At 44.6% G+C, this 23,656-nt stretch overlaps 1 protein-coding gene across 1 annotated transcript in view; it reads left to right on the top strand.

Annotated features, from left to right (window-relative positions):
• Nucleotides 1-23,656, top strand: part of DICER1 (dicer 1, ribonuclease III) — a 70,209-nt gene that overhangs the window by 31,403 nt on the left and 15,150 nt on the right. Inside the window, 15 exon segments of the mRNA XM_042990467.1 lie at nt 721-889; nt 2,348-2,820; nt 10,146-10,278; nt 11,514-11,756; nt 12,347-12,501; nt 15,331-15,463; nt 16,442-16,517; nt 17,343-17,482; nt 19,427-19,547; nt 19,550-19,605; nt 19,810-20,023; nt 20,226-20,379; nt 21,785-21,967; nt 22,254-22,359; nt 22,774-22,949. Of these exon segments, the coding sequence (XP_042846401.1) occupies nt 721-889; nt 2,348-2,820; nt 10,146-10,278; nt 11,514-11,756; nt 12,347-12,501; nt 15,331-15,463; nt 16,442-16,517; nt 17,343-17,482; nt 19,427-19,547; nt 19,550-19,605; nt 19,810-20,023; nt 20,226-20,379; nt 21,785-21,967; nt 22,254-22,359; nt 22,774-22,949 (2,532 nt within the window).

Below are 23,656 nucleotides of genomic sequence, written 5' to 3'. Positions count from 1 at the left end.
GGGGGGGGGGGGGGCAGGGCAGAGGGAAAGGGAGCCAGAATCTGAAGCAGGCTCCAGGCTCCGAGCTGTCAGCACAGAGCCTGATGGAGAGCTAGAACCCACAAGCCACGAGATCATGACCTGGGCCGAAGTCGGACGCTTAAGCGACTGAGCCACCCAGGCGCCCCAGTCATTGTTAGTATTTTCGAATATTATGTGCTGTTCTCGTTGTCCTAGTTCATAAAGGCATAAGAGATCCAAGGATGATACCATAATCGGTTCAAAGTTAGGTGAGTTTTCCTTACAAGGATATGGTAAAAACACATTAAAATAAAGTTGAATTTGCAGATGCTAAGAGTTTCGAGTAGTGTGGAGGTGGATAGATTCAATGATAGCATTTTCACTCTATGATCCGCCCCCGTCCCTATTTCTGTGTCTGAGAAGTAATCATTATTGAGTTGTTTGAGTATCTCGATGCCCAAAGAGGCAAAAGCTGAAAGTCTAAACCTACAAACCCTGGGGTAATAAGGTCATGATAAGACTCACAGAATTCTTTGAACGTGGGCTCTAGACAGTCACTCCTAGAGCCCTCCTGAGCAAGCGTAGCACATCTGAAAGTGAGCGCCCTGGGAGGAAGACCACTGTGAGCCTGCCTGTGATCCCAGGGTGTAGACACATATTTGGGGATCGTAGTGCGGGAGTGAGTTCACTGTGGCAGTGACACCCGTTGTTTCGTTACAGATACACTTCTCAACCGTGTGAGATTGTGGTGGACTGTGGGCCGTTCACGGACCGAAGTGGCCTCTATGGCAGGCTGCTGCTGGAGCTGGAGGAGGCACTGAACTTTATCAACGACTGTAACATATCTGTGCGTTCGAAAGAGAGAGATTCGACTTCAATTTCTAAGCAGGTAAGCGTGTACAAGTAAGTAGAGAAATTACGAGTTGAGTTTTCCTGTCGAAACGACAGTGTGCTTCTCATGAGGCTGTTGGTATGTTTTAGTTCAAGGACTCGTCTTCTTATTCCTGGACTTTTTTCATGGAACAGATCGTACCGGGTTGAGTTCATGGTCACCTGACATTATTAAACGTCGACCTCCTTGGTTTCAGGAAATAGGTTGGAAAAAGGAAAACAAGGAGGTGGGTTGGGGTCCGTTGTTGGGTCAGATGAGTTAGTCAAACCCTCGGCCTGAACGAATTCTTCTGCTGTTACCCGTGTGTAACTGGGTCTGAGCCCATCGCTCCTGAGTGGTACAGCTTTGGGAGGAGATCCTTTTTGATCAGTGGTTCTCGGAGTGTGGACTCCAGATCGGCAGTGTCAGCGTCCCCCTAGGACTTGTTAAAACAGATTAGGGACCCATCCTTTACCTGCTGAAGCTGAAGCTCAGGGGAGGGGTTCAGCTGGCTGAGACGTGACAAGTTCTCCAGGTATCCCGATGCATTGAAGTTTGAGAACCATCATCCTAGGACTTTGCAAACCGTTTTTTTTTTTTTTTTTTAATTTTTTTGTTTAATGTTTATTATTGAGAGAGAGAGACACACACACAGAACATGAGCAGGGGAGGGCCAGAGAGACGGGGAGACACAGAATCCGAAGCAGGCTCCTGGCTCCATGCTGTCAGCACAGAGCCCGATGCGGGGCTCGAACTCACAAACTGTGAGATCATGACCTGAGCCGAAGCCGGTCGCTCAACCACCTGAGCCACCCAGGCGCCCCACAAACCATTTGTGAAATAATGCTGTTACATCAGAGTCCAGATTTCTCTCCTGATGATTTTTTCTGGAGCAGCCGTGCTTAGACTCTTCTCAGCCCTTGATTTCTCATTAAGTCTGCATTCAACCCAGTTTGCCTTTTACTGGCCTGCAGACCCGGCAGTCCCTCAGTTACAGCCTCGTTAGGGATTTATATTCCACTCTGAGCTAAGAGCAAAAGATGTGGCTCTCTGGGCATAAAGTGCAAGGAAAATTCTCTTGCTCTTGTCTGACGCCTCAAAGAAAATTGCTCTGCTACATAATTCACCTTGCATATCTACCTGGAAGTCAGTGATTCCGTTTTACTTGTAACAACAGAAATTAAATTTTATTAACCTTATACGGGTGCATCTTTTATATTCTGTTAATGATTACCTTTTCTGGGGAAGACAAAAGGATGGTTCTGGGCATACACGTACATGAAAAAGTAGAGATTGAAAAGCCCACCGGCCGCCCCCCTCAACCTTGGGGCCCTGGCCTCAGTGTCTGGATGAGTGGGGTGAATGTATTTTGAAGGGGCCGATTGGAGACAGCTTCAGTCCCACCCACTTGAACCGTGCGTGAAAACGCTGCGTGATGTTACCGTTCAGCATTTGGCTCTTTCTGTTGTCCTGTAGATACTGTCAGACTGTCGTGCCGTATTGGTGGTCCTGGGCCCCTGGTGTGCAGACAAGGTCGCTGGGATGATGGTCCGGGAACTGCAGAAGTACATCAAACACGAGCAAGAGGAGCTGCACAGGAAATTTCTATTGTTTACAGACACCTTCCTAAGGAAAATCCATGCACTATGTGAAGAGCACTTCTCTCCTGCCTCACTTGACCTGAAATTTGTAACTCCTAAAGTAATAAAACTGCTCGAAATCTTGCGCAAGTACAAACCGTATGAGCGGCAGCAGTTCGAGAGCGTCGAGTGGTATAATAACAGGAATCAGGATAATTACGTGTCCTGGAGTGATTCTGAGGATGATGACGAGGACGAAGAGATCGAAGAAAAAGAGAAGCCGGAGACCAATTTCCCGTCTCCGTTCACCAACATCTTATGCGGGATCATTTTTGTGGAAAGAAGATACACAGCAGTTGTCTTAAACAGGTAAATAAACGTCCGAGATTAGCGGCTCTTCCCGTAGTGGAGCGAGGCAGCTTTTGGCTTGCTGAAGGGATGCTCTCTAATCGCTCTGAGACTGGCGGAAGGCCCAGGTCGGTGGCCTTCACTCGATACCGTCATGGGTCGTGTGCGATGCTGTACCGGCATCGACGGCGGGGGGGGGGGGGGGGGGGGGGGGGGACGTGCGTGTGACTGTCGTGTTCCCGAAAGGCTGGGTCTGACATGACTGGAGATTTTTTTTTTCTTGAAGGATGTCCATCGGTCGTGACCCGTTTGACACAGAGAGCGAGTATGGAAAACTTCCGTGACGTTACAGTGAAACACTTTTTGTCTCCCGTTTAGTTGTCAGATGCAGTTCAGATAGTTCACCCGTGACTGTGTGTCAGGCTTTGTGTTGAGCATTTCACACCAGGCTTTTCCCTTCACGTAGTTGGAGGATAAATTTTGCCGGGGAATCATCGTGGTTATTTTGTTGCTGCTGCTGCTGTTAGCTTTTTCCTCCTGACAAATGTCGATTCAGGGTTGCAGATCCGCGGTGGAAAAAGTTGAGAACTGGGTTTGCACTTTGGCTTGGTTCATAGACTCAGAAGAAAATAAAAATGTTGGGGAAGCATTCTGAGAATATTGGCAAAGGATGACCCTGCATCCAGACTAGGCCGTGGATGCCCGTCTCCCCCCTCCTCTTTGCCAGAAGTTGGTTCTTCCTGGACGTCGGCCCAGCCAGGGAGCGGTACTCCAGATCTGTGTCAGACGGTCTGGTAACGTGTGGTTCTTCCTGGTTTGTGTACAGATGCTGTGGTATCAAAGGGCCAGAAAGGGGCCTTATTTTGTGCTTCAGACAATCAGACGACGATCTGTTTCTCTCTGAGATCCATTAACTGGCCAGAGCTGATCTCTAAGAGCCAGTTCCGCAAGTAGTGATCTCTGAGGAGAAATTCGGCTTTGGTTCCTGTGGTAATTTGGGATTCCCCCCCCCCCCCCCCCCCCCCCCGCCAAACTGCTTCTCACTGTTTTGGGGCTTTGAAAACTTACTTGAGTAATGAGAAATTGGACTCTGGGGTAGTCATCTGGCGGTTTTTAGTCTGGTAATTTTCATAGTCATTGGGCCTGATCCTTATGATGAATACAAAGTAAAATAATGTTAGGTAGTGAATTACATTGGAATCCGAAGTTTAAGGTTGGAAAGGGACTCATTGACTATCTAATCCAGCCTACTTATTTTTATAAAAAAGAAAGGGCCTCAGGAGGAAAAGTGATTGGCTCCGAGTGAAATTGCTAGGCAGTGGCAGAGACAGTTCTAGAATCCTGATATCCTCCCTCCTAGTTTCCAGATCCTTCTACAATCATGATGCCCTTGGGCATCACAGAACACTAAAAACCAGCGCTTTATAGTGGGCAGACCATCCGGGACACAGACCAGGGAGCGCATGACCGTCAGGATTGTTTCTTAGAATGGGGGAGAGGCATTTCAAGGGTCAGCTCCAAGCTTCATTATAGTCCTGCCCCCAGACAGGATGGTTTAAGAATTAAATACACTTTAGGGGACTTGGAAGAAATGGGGTACATTTTCTTCTTCTCCCTCTTCTCTACGTGAATTCTTCAATGTAGAGCTGTGCCAGTTTTCACTGCAGGAATACTAGCCTGAAACCGTGTATCAAAAACCAATCAGTTATTTCCTATTGGCTTTGAGGATCAGATTAATTGTGATCAGCTTTCATGAAAAGTGCCTGGAATTTAGTGTTGGATGATGAATCAAGAGCGGTTTGAGAGTCAACTTTATGGGCAGCTAATGAAATATACAATAGAGGTCTTGTTCCAGTAAGCTTTTTAATAAGCTTAGAAAAACTTCCTGAAATCCACATTCTTTCCTTCCATCAGTTTAATGGGAGGAAAACCCTTCCTCAGTGAATAGTTTCATGGGAGTCTAAGCTATTGTGATACATGGGCAGTTTTGTCCTCTCCTAATTGAAAAAAATGAATCATAGCTACTTCTGTGTGTAATGTAGCCACGTGTATAGTCTTAGGATTACACTTTTCCTTTTGCCTTATGCATGGGCTTTATGGTTTATAACTTACCTTTAATTTTGTTTTGTTTTTTTAGTTTATTTTTTGAGACAGGGAGTGAGAGCAAGGGAGGGGCAGAAAGAGAGGGAGAGAGAGAATCCCAGGCAGGCTCTGCACTGTCAGCACAGAACCCAGTGCAGAGCTTGAACCCATGAACTGCGAGATCGTGACCTGAGCCGAAACCAAGAGTCGGACGCTTACCTGACTGAGCCACCCAGATACCTTGGTTTCTAACTTACCTTTTAGATATATATTTAAAAATTTTTTCTTCTAACGTTTATTTTTGAGAGAGAGAGATACAGTGTGAGTGGGGGAGGGGCAGAGAGAGAGGGAGACGCAGAATCCGAAGCAGGCTCCGGGCTCTGAGCTGTCAGCACAGGGCCCGACGTGGGGCTCGAACTCACAGACCGCAAGATCATGACCTGAGCCGGTTGGACGCTCAACCGACTGAGCCACCCAGGAGACCCGCTTTTAGATCTATTTTTAAATTTTCCAACACTCCATGAGAAAGGAAGGTGCATGTATTAACTGTATCATAGATGAGGAAGTGAAGACTCCGTTTGTGATCCTCCCAAAATAAGGCAGATATGGCCCTTTTCACTGTGTCATTTATTAGTCTTGTATGCCAATCGAATCTGACACGCCTGGGTTTACATCCTCTCTCTACCCCTCTCCCTCTGTCTCCCTAGTAACTTAAATGTTTACAGAAAAGTTGTAAAGAGATTACAGAACTCCCTTGTCCCCCTTAGTTGGCTTCCCCCATCCATTGTTAACATCTGACATTATCGTGTACATTTGGCCCAACCAGGAAACTAACATTGGTGCATTACTGTTAACCAAACTTCAGACTTCAGTTTCATTTACCAGTTTTCCCATTAGTGTCATCGTCTTAATCCCAGGTAGCATGTTGCATCTAGTTGTGTGTCCCTGATCTCCACTGGTCTCTTGTATTTTCTCTTTTTCCGTGCTTCTGATGACCTTGACAGTCTTGAGGAGTACTGGCCAGGTAGTTTGTAGACTAGCTCTCAATTTGAATTTGTCTGATGTTTTACTCAGGATTAAAATAGGGATTTAGGATATGGAAGAATACTGTAGAGATGAAGTGCCCTTCTCATCACATCGCATCAGGGGGACTCATGCTTATCGACGTGAGACATCACCAGTGACATGAAACCTCGTCACGTGGTTATGGTAGTGTTTGCCAGGTTTCTCCTGGAAGGTGTTCTTTTTCTCCTTACTTTATTCTGTGGAAGCAGATCACTAAGCCAATTCATTTATTATTGGAATTCTTCTGTGAGGAAAACTTCTTCTCTCTTTGATCCTATTTATTATTTATATTCATTGACTTAGGTTCTTTTCTCACTGTGGACTCGTTTATTTTTTTAAATATTTTCTTTTAGGGGCGCCTGGGTGGCTCAGTCGGTTAAGCGTCCGACTTCGGCTCGGGTCATGATCTCACGGTCCGTGAGTTCGAGCCCCATGTCAGGCTCTTTGCTGACGGCTCAGAGCCTGGAGCCTGCTTCAGATTCTGTGTCTCCCTCTCTCTCTGACCCTCCCCATTCATGCTCTGTCCCTCTCTGTCTCAAAAATAAATAAACATTAAAAAAATTTTTTTAAATAAAAAAATATTGTCTTTTAACATTTATTCATTTTTGAGAGATAGTGCACGAGCAGGGGAGGGACAGAGAGAGAGGGAGAAGCGGAATCCGAAGCAGACTCCAGGCTCCAAGCCGTCAGCACAGCCCAACACGGGGCTCGAAGCCACGAACCGCGCAATCGTGACCCAAGCCCAAGTCGGACGCTCAACGGACTGAGCCGCCCGGGCGCCCCTCACGTTTGTGTGTTTCGCACTTCAGGCTTTAACCTGACGTTTGGTCATTTACCTTGTTGCTCTTGTTGTTCCGCTCTGAGCCGTTGGGGCTCCTTGAGGTCAGCTCCTGTGTCCCTTCAACGTGCCCTCATCCTTTCTGTTGTTGATCAGCCATTTCGTCAACGAGCCCCAGTTCCTTTTATTTCTACTCACTTTTTTAGATGTGTATTTTGTGGAAGCTATTTAACTTTTACAAAAAGCGTTTATTATTTTGAGAGAGAGAGAGAGAGAGAGAGAAAACATGCGTGGGGAGAGGGGCAGAGAGAGAGTGGGAGAGAGAGAGAATCCCAAGCAGATTCCACACTGATAGTGCAAAGCCTAACATGGATGGGGCTCGGACCCACGAACTGCGAGGCCATGACCTGAGCTGAAATCAAAGGTTGGACGCTCAACTGACTGAGCCACCCGAGCAACCCGAAAGTTATTTAACTCTTTAAAGCTTCAGCATCTTCATTTGTAAGATAGAAATTACTTCTGTCTCTTAACGTATGTAAAAATGGCTGTTTTATCACCTGATACAGTAGGCGCTGTTTTCTTACGTGCTCTGCGCACACGTTTGGGGGCGCGTAGTGTCTGTATACTAGAACCATCGGTGATGGTTCTTTTGGTGGAATCGCAGAGGAATTACATTTGATTTGTTCATGTTGTTAAAAAAATGTAAGGCGTAAGGAGACTATTAAAAGCTATTGTTCACATATTTTAGTACTTGGCAGACATTTCAAACGATGTGTTTGTTTCTTTGAATTTTTTTCCCCATACAGTTGTCTGCACAAATTTGCAAGCTTAGTGAAATCACAGTTCTACTAGTTTTCTGAATCTAGTGCACATATTTCCTATTTCTGACCATGCTGCTTCGTTTTTTGTTTGTTTGGTTTTTTTTTTAACATCTATTATTTTATCTTGAGAGAGAGAGTGAGAGACAATATCCCAAGCAAGCTCTGCACTGTCAGCACAGAGCCTGACGCGGGGCTCCATCTCACAGACTGAGATTAGGACCCGAGCCAAAATCCAGAGTCAGCCACCCAGCCCACTGAGCCACCCAGGCGCCCCTGCCCATGCTGTTTCTGATGTAACTGGGAGGCGATGCGTGTAACACAATGCATTATGTGGGCTGGTGCCAACTGAGTGAGCTAGGTACAGAGATTTGGAGCAAACATCTAAAAACTCTCAGTTTTGACAGTGATGTCTGCTGCATATAAGACCATTGGCTCTTGAATATTTGTTTCATTTTCTTAGTAAATTTTCATGGAAGTTGACAAAAAATACCGCTCTCTGATGGATTTGATACTAGAAAAAAATAAATAACTGGTTCTTAGCTGCAGATAGTTTGAGAAGCTGTGTGCACTAGAGAGCAGCAGGGCTTAATGAACCGCTTGCTTGTGCGACAGCTGACAGAAACTCAGTGTGAAACTCAAAAGAAACAAGTAAGACTTCGTGGCCTCTGTTCATGGTACGGCGAAGGCTCTCAGCAGTTTGCGTAACTCACTTGTGAGCTCCCTGACCATCCTCGTTTCTCTGGAAGCCTATAGCTTTGTCTGAGGAGTGTGATTAGGCACCCCCTCATTTATCTGATAAAGTTTCCTCTCTAAACACCATCATCATAAGTATATAGCGTTTAATTACTGCTTACAAGAGATTGGGTTTGTTCACGTGCATATTGTCTCTTCTGTCCTCTGCAGTATTGATGTGAGTTTCAGTAGGAGAAATACGTTTACTCTTAGTGCCTTCTGCTTCTCAGCTCGTTGAAATCTGCTAACGTGATCATGTTGGCAAAGTAAAACACATCCTTTGCCTGACTGAATTAATTATTTTGCCTACTGCCTGACATGAAGTGCATTTTTTAACCTCTTGATGCTTATTTGCATACACAATCCTTTGGAAGTACCTATTTCTAAGATAATAAATTTTGTATTTCAGGCATGCGATTTCTTGGCCTGTAACGCTTCTTTCTGTTACTGACATCGTAAGCTTATTATAATAACTAAACAAAGCTTGGAGCATATTAAGGAGGTTTCTGATTCTGAACATTTTAAGTATTTGAATGTAGAACAGACGTGTAAACTAACCTAGACATGCATGTGTTTGGCTGATCTGGAGGCAGGGAGATATTCTAGATGGCCACTCAAGGTTTCTTCCAGCTCTTTGATATTAGTCTGTTTCATGTATTTAAAAAAAAAAAAAAAGAATGGTTTGACTTAAAAATGCAATTTTCTATTAGGAATTTATACTATGCGTATGACTTCAGAAGAACCATCTGGAATCACTTACATCAGGTGTGGAACCATTTATCCCGCGTGCTGAGTTTTTGAATGTGGATATTTCCAAAATAGCTGTAATGGCAACACTAACTGTTAACCTCTGTCCCCGAGTAACGTGACCCCCCTCCTGTAGCTTTCTTCCATCTCTCAACCAGAAGGCCCGCTTTAGGTTACTGGCGTTCTGGATTAATACAGAGCAACAGGCAGGAGGAGGGACGAGTTGGGGAGCCTGTCTTCCGTGACAGGATGGGATGGGGGCTCTGGCACCGACTGCCGTGCCGAAGTCTGGCGTGTTCTGTTGTGCAGAACTGGGGTGGGCGGTGGGGGGTGTCAGCGGCCTGGGGGCAGGAAAGTGTTGGGCCTGGAGGCGCGCCTCAGCAGACAGGCGTCCGTTGCCCTGGAGCTCTGCTTCCAGTGATACAGGGCGTTGTGGTGAGATTAAAATAACCATGCTGTTTCGCACACAGCAGGAGCTCTCTTAGTACGTGTAGCCGGAGAATGAGGTTTCCCTCGCCTCCGCCTCCGAATCCCCTCTTGGCCTCAGGGTGTTGGTACGCATTCTGCATAAGTTTGGCCATAGAGACAGGGGCTTGACTGCAGCCGCAAGTTGTGTGTGTGTGTGTGTGTGTGTGTGTGTGTGTGTGTGTGTGTGTGTGTGTGGAGAAGAACATTGAGCTTTCGGAGAAGTGTGTGCGGCTTTTTCATGATAGGTCCTGGCCTGAGGCCAAGATGTTTGAGGATTCCATGTTTCTCCCTGCCTAGCTCTGTCCCCTACTGGGCTACATTCCTAGTAAGTCCTCACTGCCAAATTAGAAAGTTGGACGTACTGTGGCCATTTTGTTCGGCAGGCGAAATCAGCCCTGTATTTGGCGTTACAAGTGTTTGGTCCACAGATCGACGCGGTGAAGAGTGGCAGTGATTTCTGTTTAAGCTAGTTGAAAACAAAATGTAACAAAACAAAACAAAAAACAAAAACCACCAAGACCCGTTTTGTTAGGTATGTTGGCAAAAAATACACGTAATTTCCATTTGAAGGGAGACCTCACAAACAAAAAAGTTTACGTTTTTTTTTTCTCCCTCAGCAATGCTTAACTTCCAAATGTATGTAATTTTCTTAGATTGATAAAGGAAGCTGGCAAACAAGATCCAGAGCTGGCTTACATCAGCAGCAATTTTATAACTGGACATGGCATTGGAAAGAATCAGCCTCGTAACAAACAGATGGAAGCAGAATTCAGAAAACAGGAAGAGGTAACTTAAGTTGAAATAATTGTACAGTAACAATTTTCAGAATATGTATGTAGACATATATGCATACATATGTATATATGCGTACACACACACACACACGAACTCTGCTCATAGGAGCTCCCTTTCTTCATAGTTGCTTGGCGGCATTTTCGGTCGCATAGAATACTTGCTCATAGATGGACTAGCCGTCTCCTATGAGGTAGCTGTTTGGTGATTCATATGGTCAGAATTAGAATAGCCGTCTAGGAAATCAATTTGGTCTTAATTACCATCAACCATTTCATTTTCCTTTATTGGACTGATGGCATTTCCTAGAAAAACAAAGCATGTGTAACCGTAACTCCTGTTGACTGCGTATGACTGAGCTACAAAATGAATTTGTTCTCCTATAAAGTGTTTTGTTTTCTGTTTAAAGTTCTGCCTTGAATACTTCAAAAATAACGCTATGTTTTAAAGATTTGGGCTTAAAGTTTTTCATACATTCTAAGATTTTAATATAGGAGACAGCATTGTAAAGATGGGAAACCTAATATAGTGCTCTGGCTGGCAAACAAAAAGTTTTTATTTGAAGTTTGTTATTTAACTTCAAGGTAGACTAATTCACGTTGGCGTTCGTTTTCTATGCCGTAGCTATTTGATAATATTCCAAGTTTGGAGAGTCTAACAGCCGGTATGCTAGATCTGTTTAAAAGGCAGCTTCCTTTATAATTTAACTTCTCCTAGATTGGGAAATGGTGTTATTTTAAATCTAACATAAAAAATTGTTCACTTACCTTTTTTAATGAGTAGTTCTGATTCCTTAAATCGAAAATGTCCCAAGATGCCAGAAAGTAAGTAATGCCTTACTTGTCATTTTGAATTACAAGTGTTTTAGGGATTCTGGTGAAAGAGTCTTGCCATCTTTGGGAGGCTGTTGGCACAGTGTCACAGCCGGAAGATACCCTATGTGAGGTCAGAGTATCAGCAGGACTCCAGAAGCGGATTCGTTTGGTCACTGTTGGCTGCATTCTGTGGTGGCCATTGAAGAAGCCAGCCTCTCCGCCCGGAAGGCTTTCTGTGGCTCGTGCATACTTGTGTACAGCAGAAGGGCACTTTGATTTTTCGAGTCGTGCTCAGCTGAAAATAAACCAGAGTCTCTCTGCACACGTGTCAGAAACGGCAGTTTTCACTTACTGGTACTGCACCGTTCCTTTGGAAATTTCTTAGAATTGCTTCTCTCGGTGGACTTTTTTCAGGTACTTAGGAAATTTCGAGCACATGAGACCAACCTGCTTATTGCGACAAGCATTGTGGAAGAGGGTGTTGACATACCAAAATGCAATTTGGTGGTTCGTTTTGATTTACCCACAGAGTATCGATCCTATGTTCAATCTAAGGGACGAGCAAGGGCACCGATCTCTAATTACATAATGTTAGCAGATACAGACAAAATAAAAAGTTTTGAAGAAGACCTTAAAACATACAAAGCTATTGAAAAGGTAAGTTCCGAGAGTCAGTAGGGTGTCTTTGTTTTGTTTTTTTGTTTTTTTTTATGTGCAAAGAAATGGGTAAAAGCAGTTTTACCTACAGAGCATAATCTCAGCAAGGGTGTGCAGTGTGTACGTTGTAAGAAAAGTCAAGTAACCACAGAGCCAGCAGTATTTTACGAACTGTTTGAGAGCCCACGGTGAAAATGGTCCTGTGGATTGTGGGGGAAAAATGCCTGGAAAGTGTGTCCTGTTGGTGTGGGCGCTGCAGTCCCAGTTGAGGGGCTGAGTTGTGGAGCCGTCACAGGGTGATGACACAGCCCCTGTGCGTGTGCGTGTGTGTGTGTGCGTGTGTGTGTAGATACGGTACCGTGCAAACCTTGTGCACGTGCGGTGAGTGTCTCCACGGTTGGAGCTGGGGCGGGGGGGAGTGCTCCGGGAGGGAGTTTCTGCATCAGGTGACTTTGGAATTCTGAAGCAGGTTTAGGAGAGAGCGCTGTTGCACGTCAAGAGAGCTTTTTCCGTAGGTGCAGAGGCAGACAACTGACATAGGGCAACACGGCATTTGTTCTCCTCGTAAAGTCTGTTTTTACAACGTCCAGATCTTGAGAAACAAGTGTTCCAAGTCCGTTGATGCGGGTGAGACTGACGTTGAACCTGTTGTGGATGATGACGATGTGTTCCCGCCATATGTGTTGAGGCCCGATGATGGTGGTCCGCGAGTCACGATCAACACGGCCATTGGACACATCAACAGGTATGATATGAAGTCACTTGCGTGGAAAACCTAGGAGTGTTACAAGGCTTAGGTCTAAACCTGCGAGTATTGTAGTGTTTACCTGTTGCAGACAATCACCAGTCTTTGCATTTGTGGCTTGTAATATTTTGGTGAGAGAAAGAAAAGAAGTTGCTTTTTTCCACTCATGCTCCTTTTTGGTCAAAAGGTAAAAACTGTATTGCACGGTGATAAATGTTTAGGTTTTGTTGGAAGGCTGACTTAATGAAGGCATGATTTTTTTTTTTAAGTTTATTTATTTATTTTGAGAGCGAGAGAAAGCACAAGTTGGAGAGGGGCAGAGAGAGATGAGAGAGAGAGAATCCCAAGCAGGCCCCGAACTGTCAGCGTGGGGCCTGACGCAGGGCTCTAACTCACGAACTAGGAGATCACGACCTGAGCTCACGTAGGACGCTCAACTGCCTGAGCCACCCAGGTGCCCCAAGGGATGCTTCTTTTAATTAGATTTAATTTAATTTTACCTTGCTCATTGAATTTTTTTTTTTTTATCCTGAAAAATCTCGTGCCATGAACGTTGAGGGATGTTGAATTTTCCATTAGCTGCGATATTACAAGATGACGATACATTAACTTGTATTTCTGATCATGGGCTAATTTACTTTGTCCAGAATTGGTAATAACCTTTCCAAGAACTAAGAAAAGCAGCTACATGCCTAGATTATGTATCAGGATAAGTTTCTGTGCAGAGGCAAAATAAAGCAGCAACCGACATAAGATTTTTTTTTTAACTCTTTAATTTGAAACCATTTCACACTTTAAAATGTTGCAGGGATACTGCAGAGAACTCTCATACGCCCTGCACCCAGAGAGACCCATTCAGGTTTCGCGAGAATGTTTTTGGTAGGGAGAGGATCCAATCCAGGATCAGGAGTTGTGTGTGTTTTTCTCATCTCTCCAGTCTCCTTCAGCCTGGAATTACTCTTCAGTTTCCTTGACTTTAATGACCTTGAAACGTTTGAAGCTTACAGGCCAGCCATTTTGTAGGCCGTCTCTCAGCGTGGCTTTATCTGCTCTTTCCGACATTGAGCCCCAGGTTGTGCACTGGAGCCGGCACATCACAGAAGGGATGCTCTGTTCCCATCCCGTCCCGCCGGGCGCGCTCAGTGTCGATTTGTGCTCTTGCTGGTGGTGGTGGCTCCTGATCACTTCCAGAAGGTCTGCCAGCTTCCTCTGTCGTAAAGTTGCCTTTTCTCCCTCCATAGTGTGTGTAGTTCATGGGGAGGTGGTTTAAGACCATGTAAAATTTATTCCTCTTCCTGGTTTCACCCATTAGTTTAAGTATCCATTGATATTTCTGGCCTGAATTGATCATTGCTGCGGCATCTGCAAAATGGTGATTTTCTGATTCCGCTGTTCTGTCTGCTGGCATTCTGCCGTGACGAAGAGCTTTCTCTTTTCTCCACTCATTTATTCTTTTTATTTATTAATGTTTTTATCTAATACAAACTGAGGGACTTCTGTTTTATTGAGTGGGTTATATTCTGCTCACTATCATTTATTATTTATTTTGATGTTACAGTTATCTCAGATTTGGCAGTGGAAGCCCCTTCAAGCTAGTCTTTTTTACATCACCATTGTTCTTTGGTCACTTCCTTATTTTATGGCACACTAAGATGTTCTAGATTTAACTCCTATTTTCCTTGCCCCAGCCTAGATATTGGCTGTTTCTCCAAAAGCTTCTGGTCTTTTTTAGTGGCAGATGAGTGGTGTTTAGAAACCAAAGTCTGAGTACTAAGTGTGTTCATTGCCTCTGGAGTATTGCTACTCTCAGGCTCCTTAGTCGACAGAGCTAGAAACTACGTGTGTGTGTGTGTGTGTGTGTGTGTGTGTATTCACATGCACATTTATAGCTGTATTTATTTGCATACCTGACTACCTTTATGTTGTTACGTCCACTTTTACCATGACACCACAGGGTTCATTCTAGCTTTCCTCTTTTCCATCTTTGTTCTGGCTTCTTCCATAGTGAGAGATAGGACTCCCATTGTCCTCAAAATAGTTACGTTATGTTTAGTATCCCTGAAGGTAGGCAGTCTCCTACTTCGCAGGGCTGCCGCCGTGTTTGGGTGTCCCGAATGCACGGGTCATGACCTTGCAGGGCAGCTGCTCATTCTGCTGCCCTCCTTGTGTGAGTCCTGCCCCCACCGGATTACCTTCCTGTCCCAGCCAGCGCCCTCCTCGCTCAGTCTCAGTGCCCTTGAAGCTAGCTTCCTGCTCCGTATCCCTCTCCTTGTACTGCCGTGGGGTGTGGTGGGAGGGCAGGGGCGGTCTTCTTGTTCTGATGCTTTGTGATATGTCAGTACCGGGCTGTCCTTCCGGCCTCTTCTGACGCCTTCCTTGGGCGGGGCCTGGTAGTTTGCCAGGGCACATAAGACAGTAAGGACCAAACCCTGGCGGTGTGTTCTCCTTACAGATTCCGCACAATATTTTTCTGTGCGGTATGGTGGCCCTGGACGTGCCTTTTTAAATTCGAGTTTTAACTTTAATCAAAATTAAATAAAATTCGAAGTGAGTTTCCTAGCTGTCCTCACCGCATTCCAAGTGCTCCGTGGCTGCTCTGTTGGACAGTGTTGACACCGACTGTCACGGCAGACGATTCTTTTGGACGGCACCGTTCCATCTTACTGAAAGTTGGAACCAGTGGAACTCACACTTCCCGTGTCAGTACCAATCCAGTAGAGGGGAAGAGGGACATAAAAACTTAAACTTTAGGATATGACTACCAAAACGGATTTTTTTCCCCTATTTCTCAGTTGTGGATTTAGCATCAGAATTTCTTTTTCTTCACAGATACTGTGCTAGATTACCAAGTGATCCGTTTACTCATCTAGCTCCTAAATGTAGAACTCGAGAGTTGCCTGATGGTACATTTTATTCAACTCTTTATCTGCCAATTAACTCACCTCTTCGAGCCTCCATTGTTGTAAGTTTAGAAAAAGAAATGATTGTGCCTTGAAAATATGTCACTAATGGATTTTTTTTTCAGCTTCTCCACGCCAATGCAAGTTATAGGTAACTTAGGTTTAGATCTTTTTTTTTCTTAATTTTATTTAATGTTCATTTATTTTAGAGAGTGTGCGGGGGATGGGGGCAGAGAGAGGGAGATGGGACCTGACGTGGGCTCTGCACTGACAGCAGAGAGCCTGACACGGGGCTCGAATCCACAAACCATGAGATCGTGACCCAAGCCAAAGTCTGATGCTTCCCTGGCTGAGCCACCCAGGCGCCCCACTTTAAATCTGTTCTCCGGGGAAGGTTTATAAGTCTCTTTTGTGGTCAACTGCACGTTCAGATCCTCAACAGACTGTATAGCTAGATGACCCCTAAAGTTTCCTCTGAGATCTTACTAGTATCAGCGTTTCTGACCGAATCCCTCAGCTGTGGCTTACGATACTTCCAGGAGCAGAATTTATTAAATATGTTTGGGCTTTTGTAGTTGTTTGGTTGTTCACCTGAAAATCTGCCTCTGTGTAAATGCTGTGCTTGGTCCCAGTACTGATTTCCAGATATTCCAGGATGACTAATTTCTCTTACATATGAAAATTTGTGCTGTTAATGTGTGTGTTATAGTCACATTTTGATAGATCTTTAGTTTGTTTCCTCTTCATAGATTAGTCGAACTAAGATACGTTAAAATCTTACTGAAATCTGTATTCATTAAAATTGTCAGATCTCCATCATAGCTGATCTAGGTTTTACTGGGCAGGACTTTTAAAAATGGCCGTTTCAACTGTGGAAATCAGGGTTTTAACAAACTTGTTGGCATTTTTCAAAATGAAGAACTTTACTCTGGTAAAGTTCAGCTTTAAAGATGCTGGGGCAGAGGCTTCCTAGAAGTCGTATGTGCTAATGATCAATAGCTACGCTCATGTACAGTGGAAATGTTTTTTGTTACTTTCAGGGTCCGCCAATGAGCTGTATACGATTGGCCGAAAGAGTTGTAGCTCTCATTTGCTGTGAAAAACTGCACAAAATTGGTAAGAGTGATTGAAAAGCACATGCAGATAAAACTCAGGTTGAAACCCTTGTAAAACAAAAGCACATCAAGGACCTCTGAACTCGCTGCTCTCCTTGTGCTCTGGTGAAGGCGGACGTACGTACGTAAATACGGTGTAACGTGAGGGTCCCGTGACATGTACCAGCTTTGAGGCCCCAGCTTCCCTGCGAATACCTGTAATGTATTTGCTCCCTTTACTGACCCCTTTTCGACACGTAAAGGTCTTCTTGTAACTGTTGAGTCATGAGCGTTTGTGTTTTAATGGATCGTTTTCTCAGATCGGTTTAGTTTACAAATTAATCCACTTAAAAAAAAAAGGGAAGTCTTGTTGTCCATAGACTTTGTAAAACAGAGTGCTGTTTCTCTGTTCAGACATCATTTAAAAACACTTTTTTTTTTTAATTGAAGTGTAGTTAACACACGATGTTACATCAGTCTCTGGCGTACGACATGGTGGTTCCCCAAGTCTGGACGTTATGCTGTGCCCCCCGCAAGTGTAGCTGCCATCTGTCACCATACAATGCTATTCTAGCACCTTGCGCTATACTCCCTGTGCTGTGCCTCGTTTAGACGTTATTTCTGCATCTTGGGGCAGAGTTTGTAATCCTGCTCATGTTGACTTTTATGAGCGCCAAAATAGCCTCCCTGAAGCATCACGTCCGATTACGCTGTGCTATTAAAGCAAAGCTGCTTTAGTTTTCACCCCCCTTCCCGTTGCTTTCTAATATCGTGCTGCTCTGGATTATTTACTTATTAGAGAGGCAAAATCCGGATTGTTTATGTTAATTCTCGGTACATTTCCTAGGTGAACTGGATGACCATTTGATGCCAGTTGGGAAAGAGACGGTTAAATATGAAGAAGAGCTCGATTTACATGACGAAGAAGAGACCAGCGTTCCAGGAAGACCAGGTTCCACAAAGCGAAGACAGTGCTACCCAAAGGCAGTTAGTATCGGTTAGAACTGCATATGAATCTAGCCTTTCTGACTTTTTATTTCCTGCTACCTCAAATCTGCATTCCCCTGCTTGGCTTCCCAGGCCTCGTAATTTGGCCTGCTTGGGATCTCAGCTCGCTTCCTCCCATCACAGCTTCTGCCAGATCAGCCAGCCCCTCCTCGTTCCCATGTGCGCTCTGTGCGCTTTCCCACTTAGGACATTGCTTTTGTATTTCTCCTCAAAAGGAGTTTGGCCTCATTTGTCAAATTCTATCCAGAATGAGTTCATTCCCTTTAGAGAGGTGTTTTTTGTTTCATTCCCTTTAGCGGGAAGATGTTGGCCTCATTTGCGTTCGGGACTAAGACAAGAGAGGATTTGCACGATAAGATAGGCAGGTGGAAGGGTGCCCGCTCAAGGATTTGTCGGGAGCCAGGATGTGGCCCGCCTGCAGTCAAAGCCGGTTCCGCCAGCGTGCCGCGTCTGGCTAACTCTGTGGCATCCTGGCAGGATTCACGTGCTAAGATGTCCCTGAGTCTGACTTCCGGGCAGAGCCGTACTGGACTGAAGGTCTTATTGAAAAAATACTTGTTAAGATTTTTCCCCCATAAAAATTACAAACAGGGGCGCCTGGGTGGCTCAGTCAGTTGAGCGTCCAACTTCGGCTCAGGTCATGATCTCAAGCCCCGTGTCGGGCTCTGTGCTGACAGCTCGGAGCCTGGAACCTGCTTTGGATTCTGTTGTCTCCTTCTCTGTCTGCCCTCCCCCGCTCACGCTCTGTCTCTTTCACTCTCAGAAATAAACATTTAAAAAAAAAAAAAAAAAAGAGTTGCAAACAAAAGCAAAATTTTGCTGTGTATTTTTCATCCTAGCCTAGAAGTATGGTTCTTCTGGGTTTTTTTTTGCAGCGCTGTTGAGCATTTTACTTTTTAGAAGGTTTTCACTCAGCTGAGCATTTTCAAGATTCAAAATCATGTCAGTTGTTTAAAAATTATGAATATTAACCCGTTCCCTGAAATGCTTGTTTCCCTCAGTTTTCCTCAAGGGTTTGCTTCTCTGTCTTCCTACTCGACATTTACCCCGGAGACCACTGGGCTTGTTTCCTGTGACAAAGGTCGTCAGTCATAATCAGTTTTAATCAATAGATACATTCTGGATTATCTGGCATTCTGATAACCCTGTCTCCTCACCAGTATTTCTGTGCCTTTTAATTACAGATGCAATTTATGCCCCTGAGCCTCAGAAACTTCACGACTCTGTTGCGTAGGGTTGTGTGACTATTGAGAGCTTGGAAACAGTCTCAGGCTCGTTAAACTGCATTTTACTCCTATAACTACATAGCCATTAAAAATGATACAGATCTGTATTGACCAAGAAAGATGTTCTCATTGTAGGAATTGGAGATAAAAGAAATAAGGTGACGACAGTCTTTGTTGTGTCATTCCGTGGGTGATGAAGCACACGTGTGTGTGTATGTTGATCCACGTGTGCACACAGGAAAACATCTGGAAGACGATGCAGTCTGTCAAAAAGTTAATAGTAGAGGTGATATCTGAGCAATACAGTTACGTGGGACTTGTAAAATTTTGCATGTTTTCTGATACTCTGCAGTGAGTAAAGACTAAAAGCCGCAAGGAAGAGTTCTCTGATCAAAAGAAAGAGCTGAAATGAAGAGCGTTTCTAAGAAAATGCCCTACAGGGTTTGGTCGTTTTTATAAAGTTTTGGTGTTAGAGTCAGCAGTGCATTATGAGGGAGGTGACCATGGGCCACCAGAGCCCAGGCCTGAGCAGCGCTGGCTGTCCCCCAGAGTTAAGGAATGAGGCCTCCTGCCCTGGGTGTTTGCTTCCCTTTTTCTCATCAGCTTTTAGGAAAGCTGCAAGTAAATTTGTTTGTTTGTTTGCCAGTGTCTGGACAAGAGGCTGTCACCCTTGCTTAAGTTTTCTTTCTAATTTTAGATTCCGGAATGTTTGAGGGATAGCTATCCCAAACCCGATCAGCCCTGTTACCTGTATGTGATAGGAATGGTTCTGACGACACCCTTACCTGATGAACTCAACTTCAGAAGGCGGAAGCTCTATCCCCTGAGGACACCACGAGATGCTTTGGAATACTGACGGCCAAACCCATACCTCAGGTAGACAGCTCTTTAGGACTGCTATCGATAAGAGGGAACGGCTAAAGCTATCTCTCGTTACCTCAGAATGTTTGCTACTTAAAAATCAAGGTGTCCCTTCTGTTCCCCGGATTGACGGCGTCGTTCCCCCTCTGAAATGAAATATTTGTGATGGAATAAAATACCTGTTAACTCTGGGGATGTTTGATTTTTCTTTTTGCTAAGATCCCGCACTTTCCTGTGTACACGCGCTCCGGAGAGGTTACCATATCCATTGAGTTGAAGAAGTCTGGTTTCACGTTGTCTCTCCAAATGCTTGAGTTGATCACAAGACTTCACCAGTATATATTCTCTCATATTCTTCGGCTTGAAAAACCTGCACTAGAATTTAAACCCACAGACGCTGATTCAGCATACTGTGTTCTACCTCTTAACGTTGGTAAGAAGGGCCCAGACTCTGACGTGTTGGCCGATACTAGCTGGAAAAGGGAAGCTTGCGTAACGTTAGTTTATGGTGGCCGCTAGAGAAATCTCTTACTAGAGACCACTCCAAATTAGACACCTACTCGAATACGTAGCTTAAGTAAGAATCCCACCCGTATTCTGTTTTAACGAGCTAAAGAGTCTTTTCCTTCCCTAAGTGAATGACTCCAGCACTTTGGACATTGACTTTAAATTCATGGAAGATATTGAGAAATCTGAAGCTCGCATAGGCATTCCCAGCACAAAGTATTCAAAAGAAACACCCTTTGTTTTTAAATTAGAAGATTACCAGGACGCAGTCATCATTCCGAGGTGAGTGTCTAAGCGGAGCGCCACGTGGGGGTGGCACTTTGTTTCGGGAGAGTCGCTCCCTCACGTGGAAACCCAGGGGGGCCGTGGCGTTGATGCATCTCCTGGGAAGCGTAGGTGTCTCTTCCTGGTGGGGCCTGTTCTCCCTAGCTGACTTCCTCTTGTGAGAAACCACACCTCGAACGCTGTGGGTGGAGGGGTTTGATTTTGTGAAGTTCAGATCATCTACATGCTGTTGAAAGGCTTTCTTAAAATCTTCGTCTTATTTTTCCAGTTTATTTATTTCTTAGAGAATGAGGGGAAGGAGAGAGCGAGGGGAGGGAGAGAGGGAGGAAGGGAGGGAGAATCCCAAGCAGGCTCTGAGCTGTCAGCGTGGAGTCCAACCCAGAGCTCAGACCCGCGAACCATGAGATCATGACCTGAGCTGAAGTCGGATGCTTACTGACTGAGCCACCCGGGCACCCCAAAATCTTCCTTGTTTTAATCCCCAAAGTCTTAAAGAATTTGATTGTAAACAATAGCTTCTTAAACTTCTTATAGGGAATAATGGTATTAAATGCAATGAAGTAGTAAATCAGGATGCTTTTTTTCTTATTTTGTAAGAATTTAGGGGATAGTTTCTGAGCAATAAATTTAAATATAGGAACCTTTCATAAAATTAGAGTACTGGCTGTAATTCGGTCTTTCCTGATTTCTGTTTTTTCTTCTTTGCAACTTAAAATCATATTTAAAAACTTTTTTGACTTTATTATTATTCATTTTTGAGAGACAGAGAGTGCTAGCTAGCAGGGGATGGGCAGAGAGAGAGGGAGACACAGAATCCGAAGCAGGCTCCAGGCTCCGAGCTGTTGAGCACAGAGCTCGACACGGGGCTGGAACCCACGAACTGTGAGCTCATGACCTGAGCCGAAGTCCGACGCTTAACCGGCTGAGCCACCCGGGCACCCCTTAAAGTCCTGTTTTAAATGGTAGCTGCCATCAGACTGTTAATACCATGAGTGGTGCCTTCATGCATTTATGTGGCAGGCACCTTTCACGTTCAGCACGTTTGTAATGCAGAGTGCTTGCTCACTCAGTTGGTAGGATGTTGAAAGTGTTCTGCCCCGTATATATTAGTGAAACTAAGAGAGAGTTAAAGGTGCCATGTAGCTTTCATGTGTTAATCAGAGTGATCAGAGATCTTTAGAATGAGGTTAACCGTAACGTAGGGCGGAATGGAGAAGCGATTTTTACTTAATATAAACATAATTTTCATCTGACACCCACTTGAAATATATTATTTGGAATTGAAGTGTTCATCAGCGCTATTTGTTTTCACCCTTTAAACTTTAAAATCATAATTTGCATTTTCATATTAAAAACACGCGTTGAGAATAGTTGCCTCAAGTGTGTTGTTTTTCTTTTTCAGATACCGTAATTTTGATCAGCCTCATCGATTTTATGTAGCTGATGTATACACTGATCTTACCCCACTGAGTAAATTTCCTTCCCCTGAGTATGAAACCTTTGCAGAATATTATAAAACAAAGTATAACCTTGATCTGACCAATCTCAACCAGCCACTGCTGGATGTGGACCACACATCTTCGAGGTAAGGGGTTTCAGAGATGGCATTTGACTGTCACCTGAGGCACTATTTGCAGAGGTCGGCAGACAACCATAGGGGGGTCACTGTCCCACTGCCTGCCTGTCAACTCTGAAACCGGGAGATTCTTTGCACAGAGAACTGCCCAGGGTGGGGTCCAGGAGTCCTCAGTTTAAATGAGCTCTTCAGGTGATTTGTAGGCACACTGAGCTAGAGAACCCCTGTGAAGGGTCGGGGTGGGGGGGGGGGATACTTCTTTTTGTTTGATAAAAATATTTTGAAATTCTTATAGACTGAATCTTTTGACACCTCGCCATTTGAATCAGAAGGGGAAAGCCCTTCCTCTAAGCAGTGCTGAGAAGAGAAAAGCCAAGTGGGAAAGTCTGCAGAATAAACAGGTAATGTGTTCACTATTACTCTAGCATCATTTACTATTTTGAAACGTTAAGTTTGATTTCTTTGTCAGCAGGTTGAACTGAGTGACTTAGGAAGTTTCTGGAAGATCCCCAACACTTAGGCTTTGTCATGTTTTAGCTAATACCGTGTGTGAACCTGTATTTGAATGGCTTTTTGGAAATATGATGGGTTTCCTTTGATACTTGGTCTATTGGCAAAATTCGATTCATCCTTATAAATCCTAGATTAAATCCCATTCAGCCTTAAGCCTTAAGCCTTAAAAGGGATTGCTTTTAGAAGTAAGACTTTACTAATATTCTTGATTTTCGTCTTTATCCATTAGTGAAACTGGTCTTTAATTTTTTATTCTTTTGTGTGTTTGCTTTATATTTGTCCACATTTTTGCTTCTTCAAAGATCCTGGTTCCAGAGCTCTGTGCTATACATCCGATTCCAGCATCACTGTGGAGAAAAGCAGTCTGTCTCCCTAGCATACTGTACCGCCTTCACTGCCTTCTGACCGCAGAGGAGCTAAGAGCCCAAACGGCCAGCGATGCTGGCGTGGGAGTCCGATCACTTCCCGTGGATTTTAGGTATGCCTGTGCTGTCAGCCAGAAGGAGCGCGGGGTTATGGAAGCCTGTTTGCAGAAGAACTGCATTAAGTTCCGATTTTAATTTTATATAAAACGGTTCTTAAAAGCTTAAAAAGAAAGCACGGATGTCTCACACATGAAATAAATGCATCCTTTGATTCCTACGTTCTTGTGAAGTTGCACAGGGAGAAGGGGGTCGTTCCTCCTTCAGTGATGGCGGTCAGAGCGAAAACGGAAACAGTTCTTTGTTGCCCTGCTGACATTGGAAGACCACTTCCTCTTCTGTAAAATCAAGTCTCTATTAAATGGCAATTGCCTCAAGATGTTCCTTGTCTTTTTCTCTTCCCGCTAGGAAAGTTTCCGCGTTCTGAGGAAATTATTGGCTTAACCACTCAGATTAATTTCGGTTACCCAATTGTGGAGACCACAGTGGTTCCAGGGATTAAGGAATCTTAAAACAGGATAGTAGTAGTCACAGCTGCATTTGCTGAGTACTTAACCTCGGCGTCAAACACTGGTTCGGATGCCGTGGCCTGTCTTGGGTCATTTAATCACTAGGACAGCCCTGTGGGGTAGGAGTGGTCAGCCCTCTTCCGAGTGTGGGAAGCCGGGGCGCAGAGAGGTTCCGTAAATCACGAGCTCGTTAGCCGGAGGGCCTGGGATCCCAGCCCAGACGGTGGCTCCGGGTCCCGTTGCCAACCCTGCGC

Source organism: Panthera tigris, chromosome B3 (assembly GCF_018350195.1).
Source record: "Panthera tigris isolate Pti1 chromosome B3, P.tigris_Pti1_mat1.1, whole genome shotgun sequence".
Lineage (NCBI taxonomy): Eukaryota > Metazoa > Chordata > Mammalia > Carnivora > Felidae > Panthera > Panthera tigris.
This window is presented reverse-complemented; position numbering and strand designations above follow the sequence as displayed.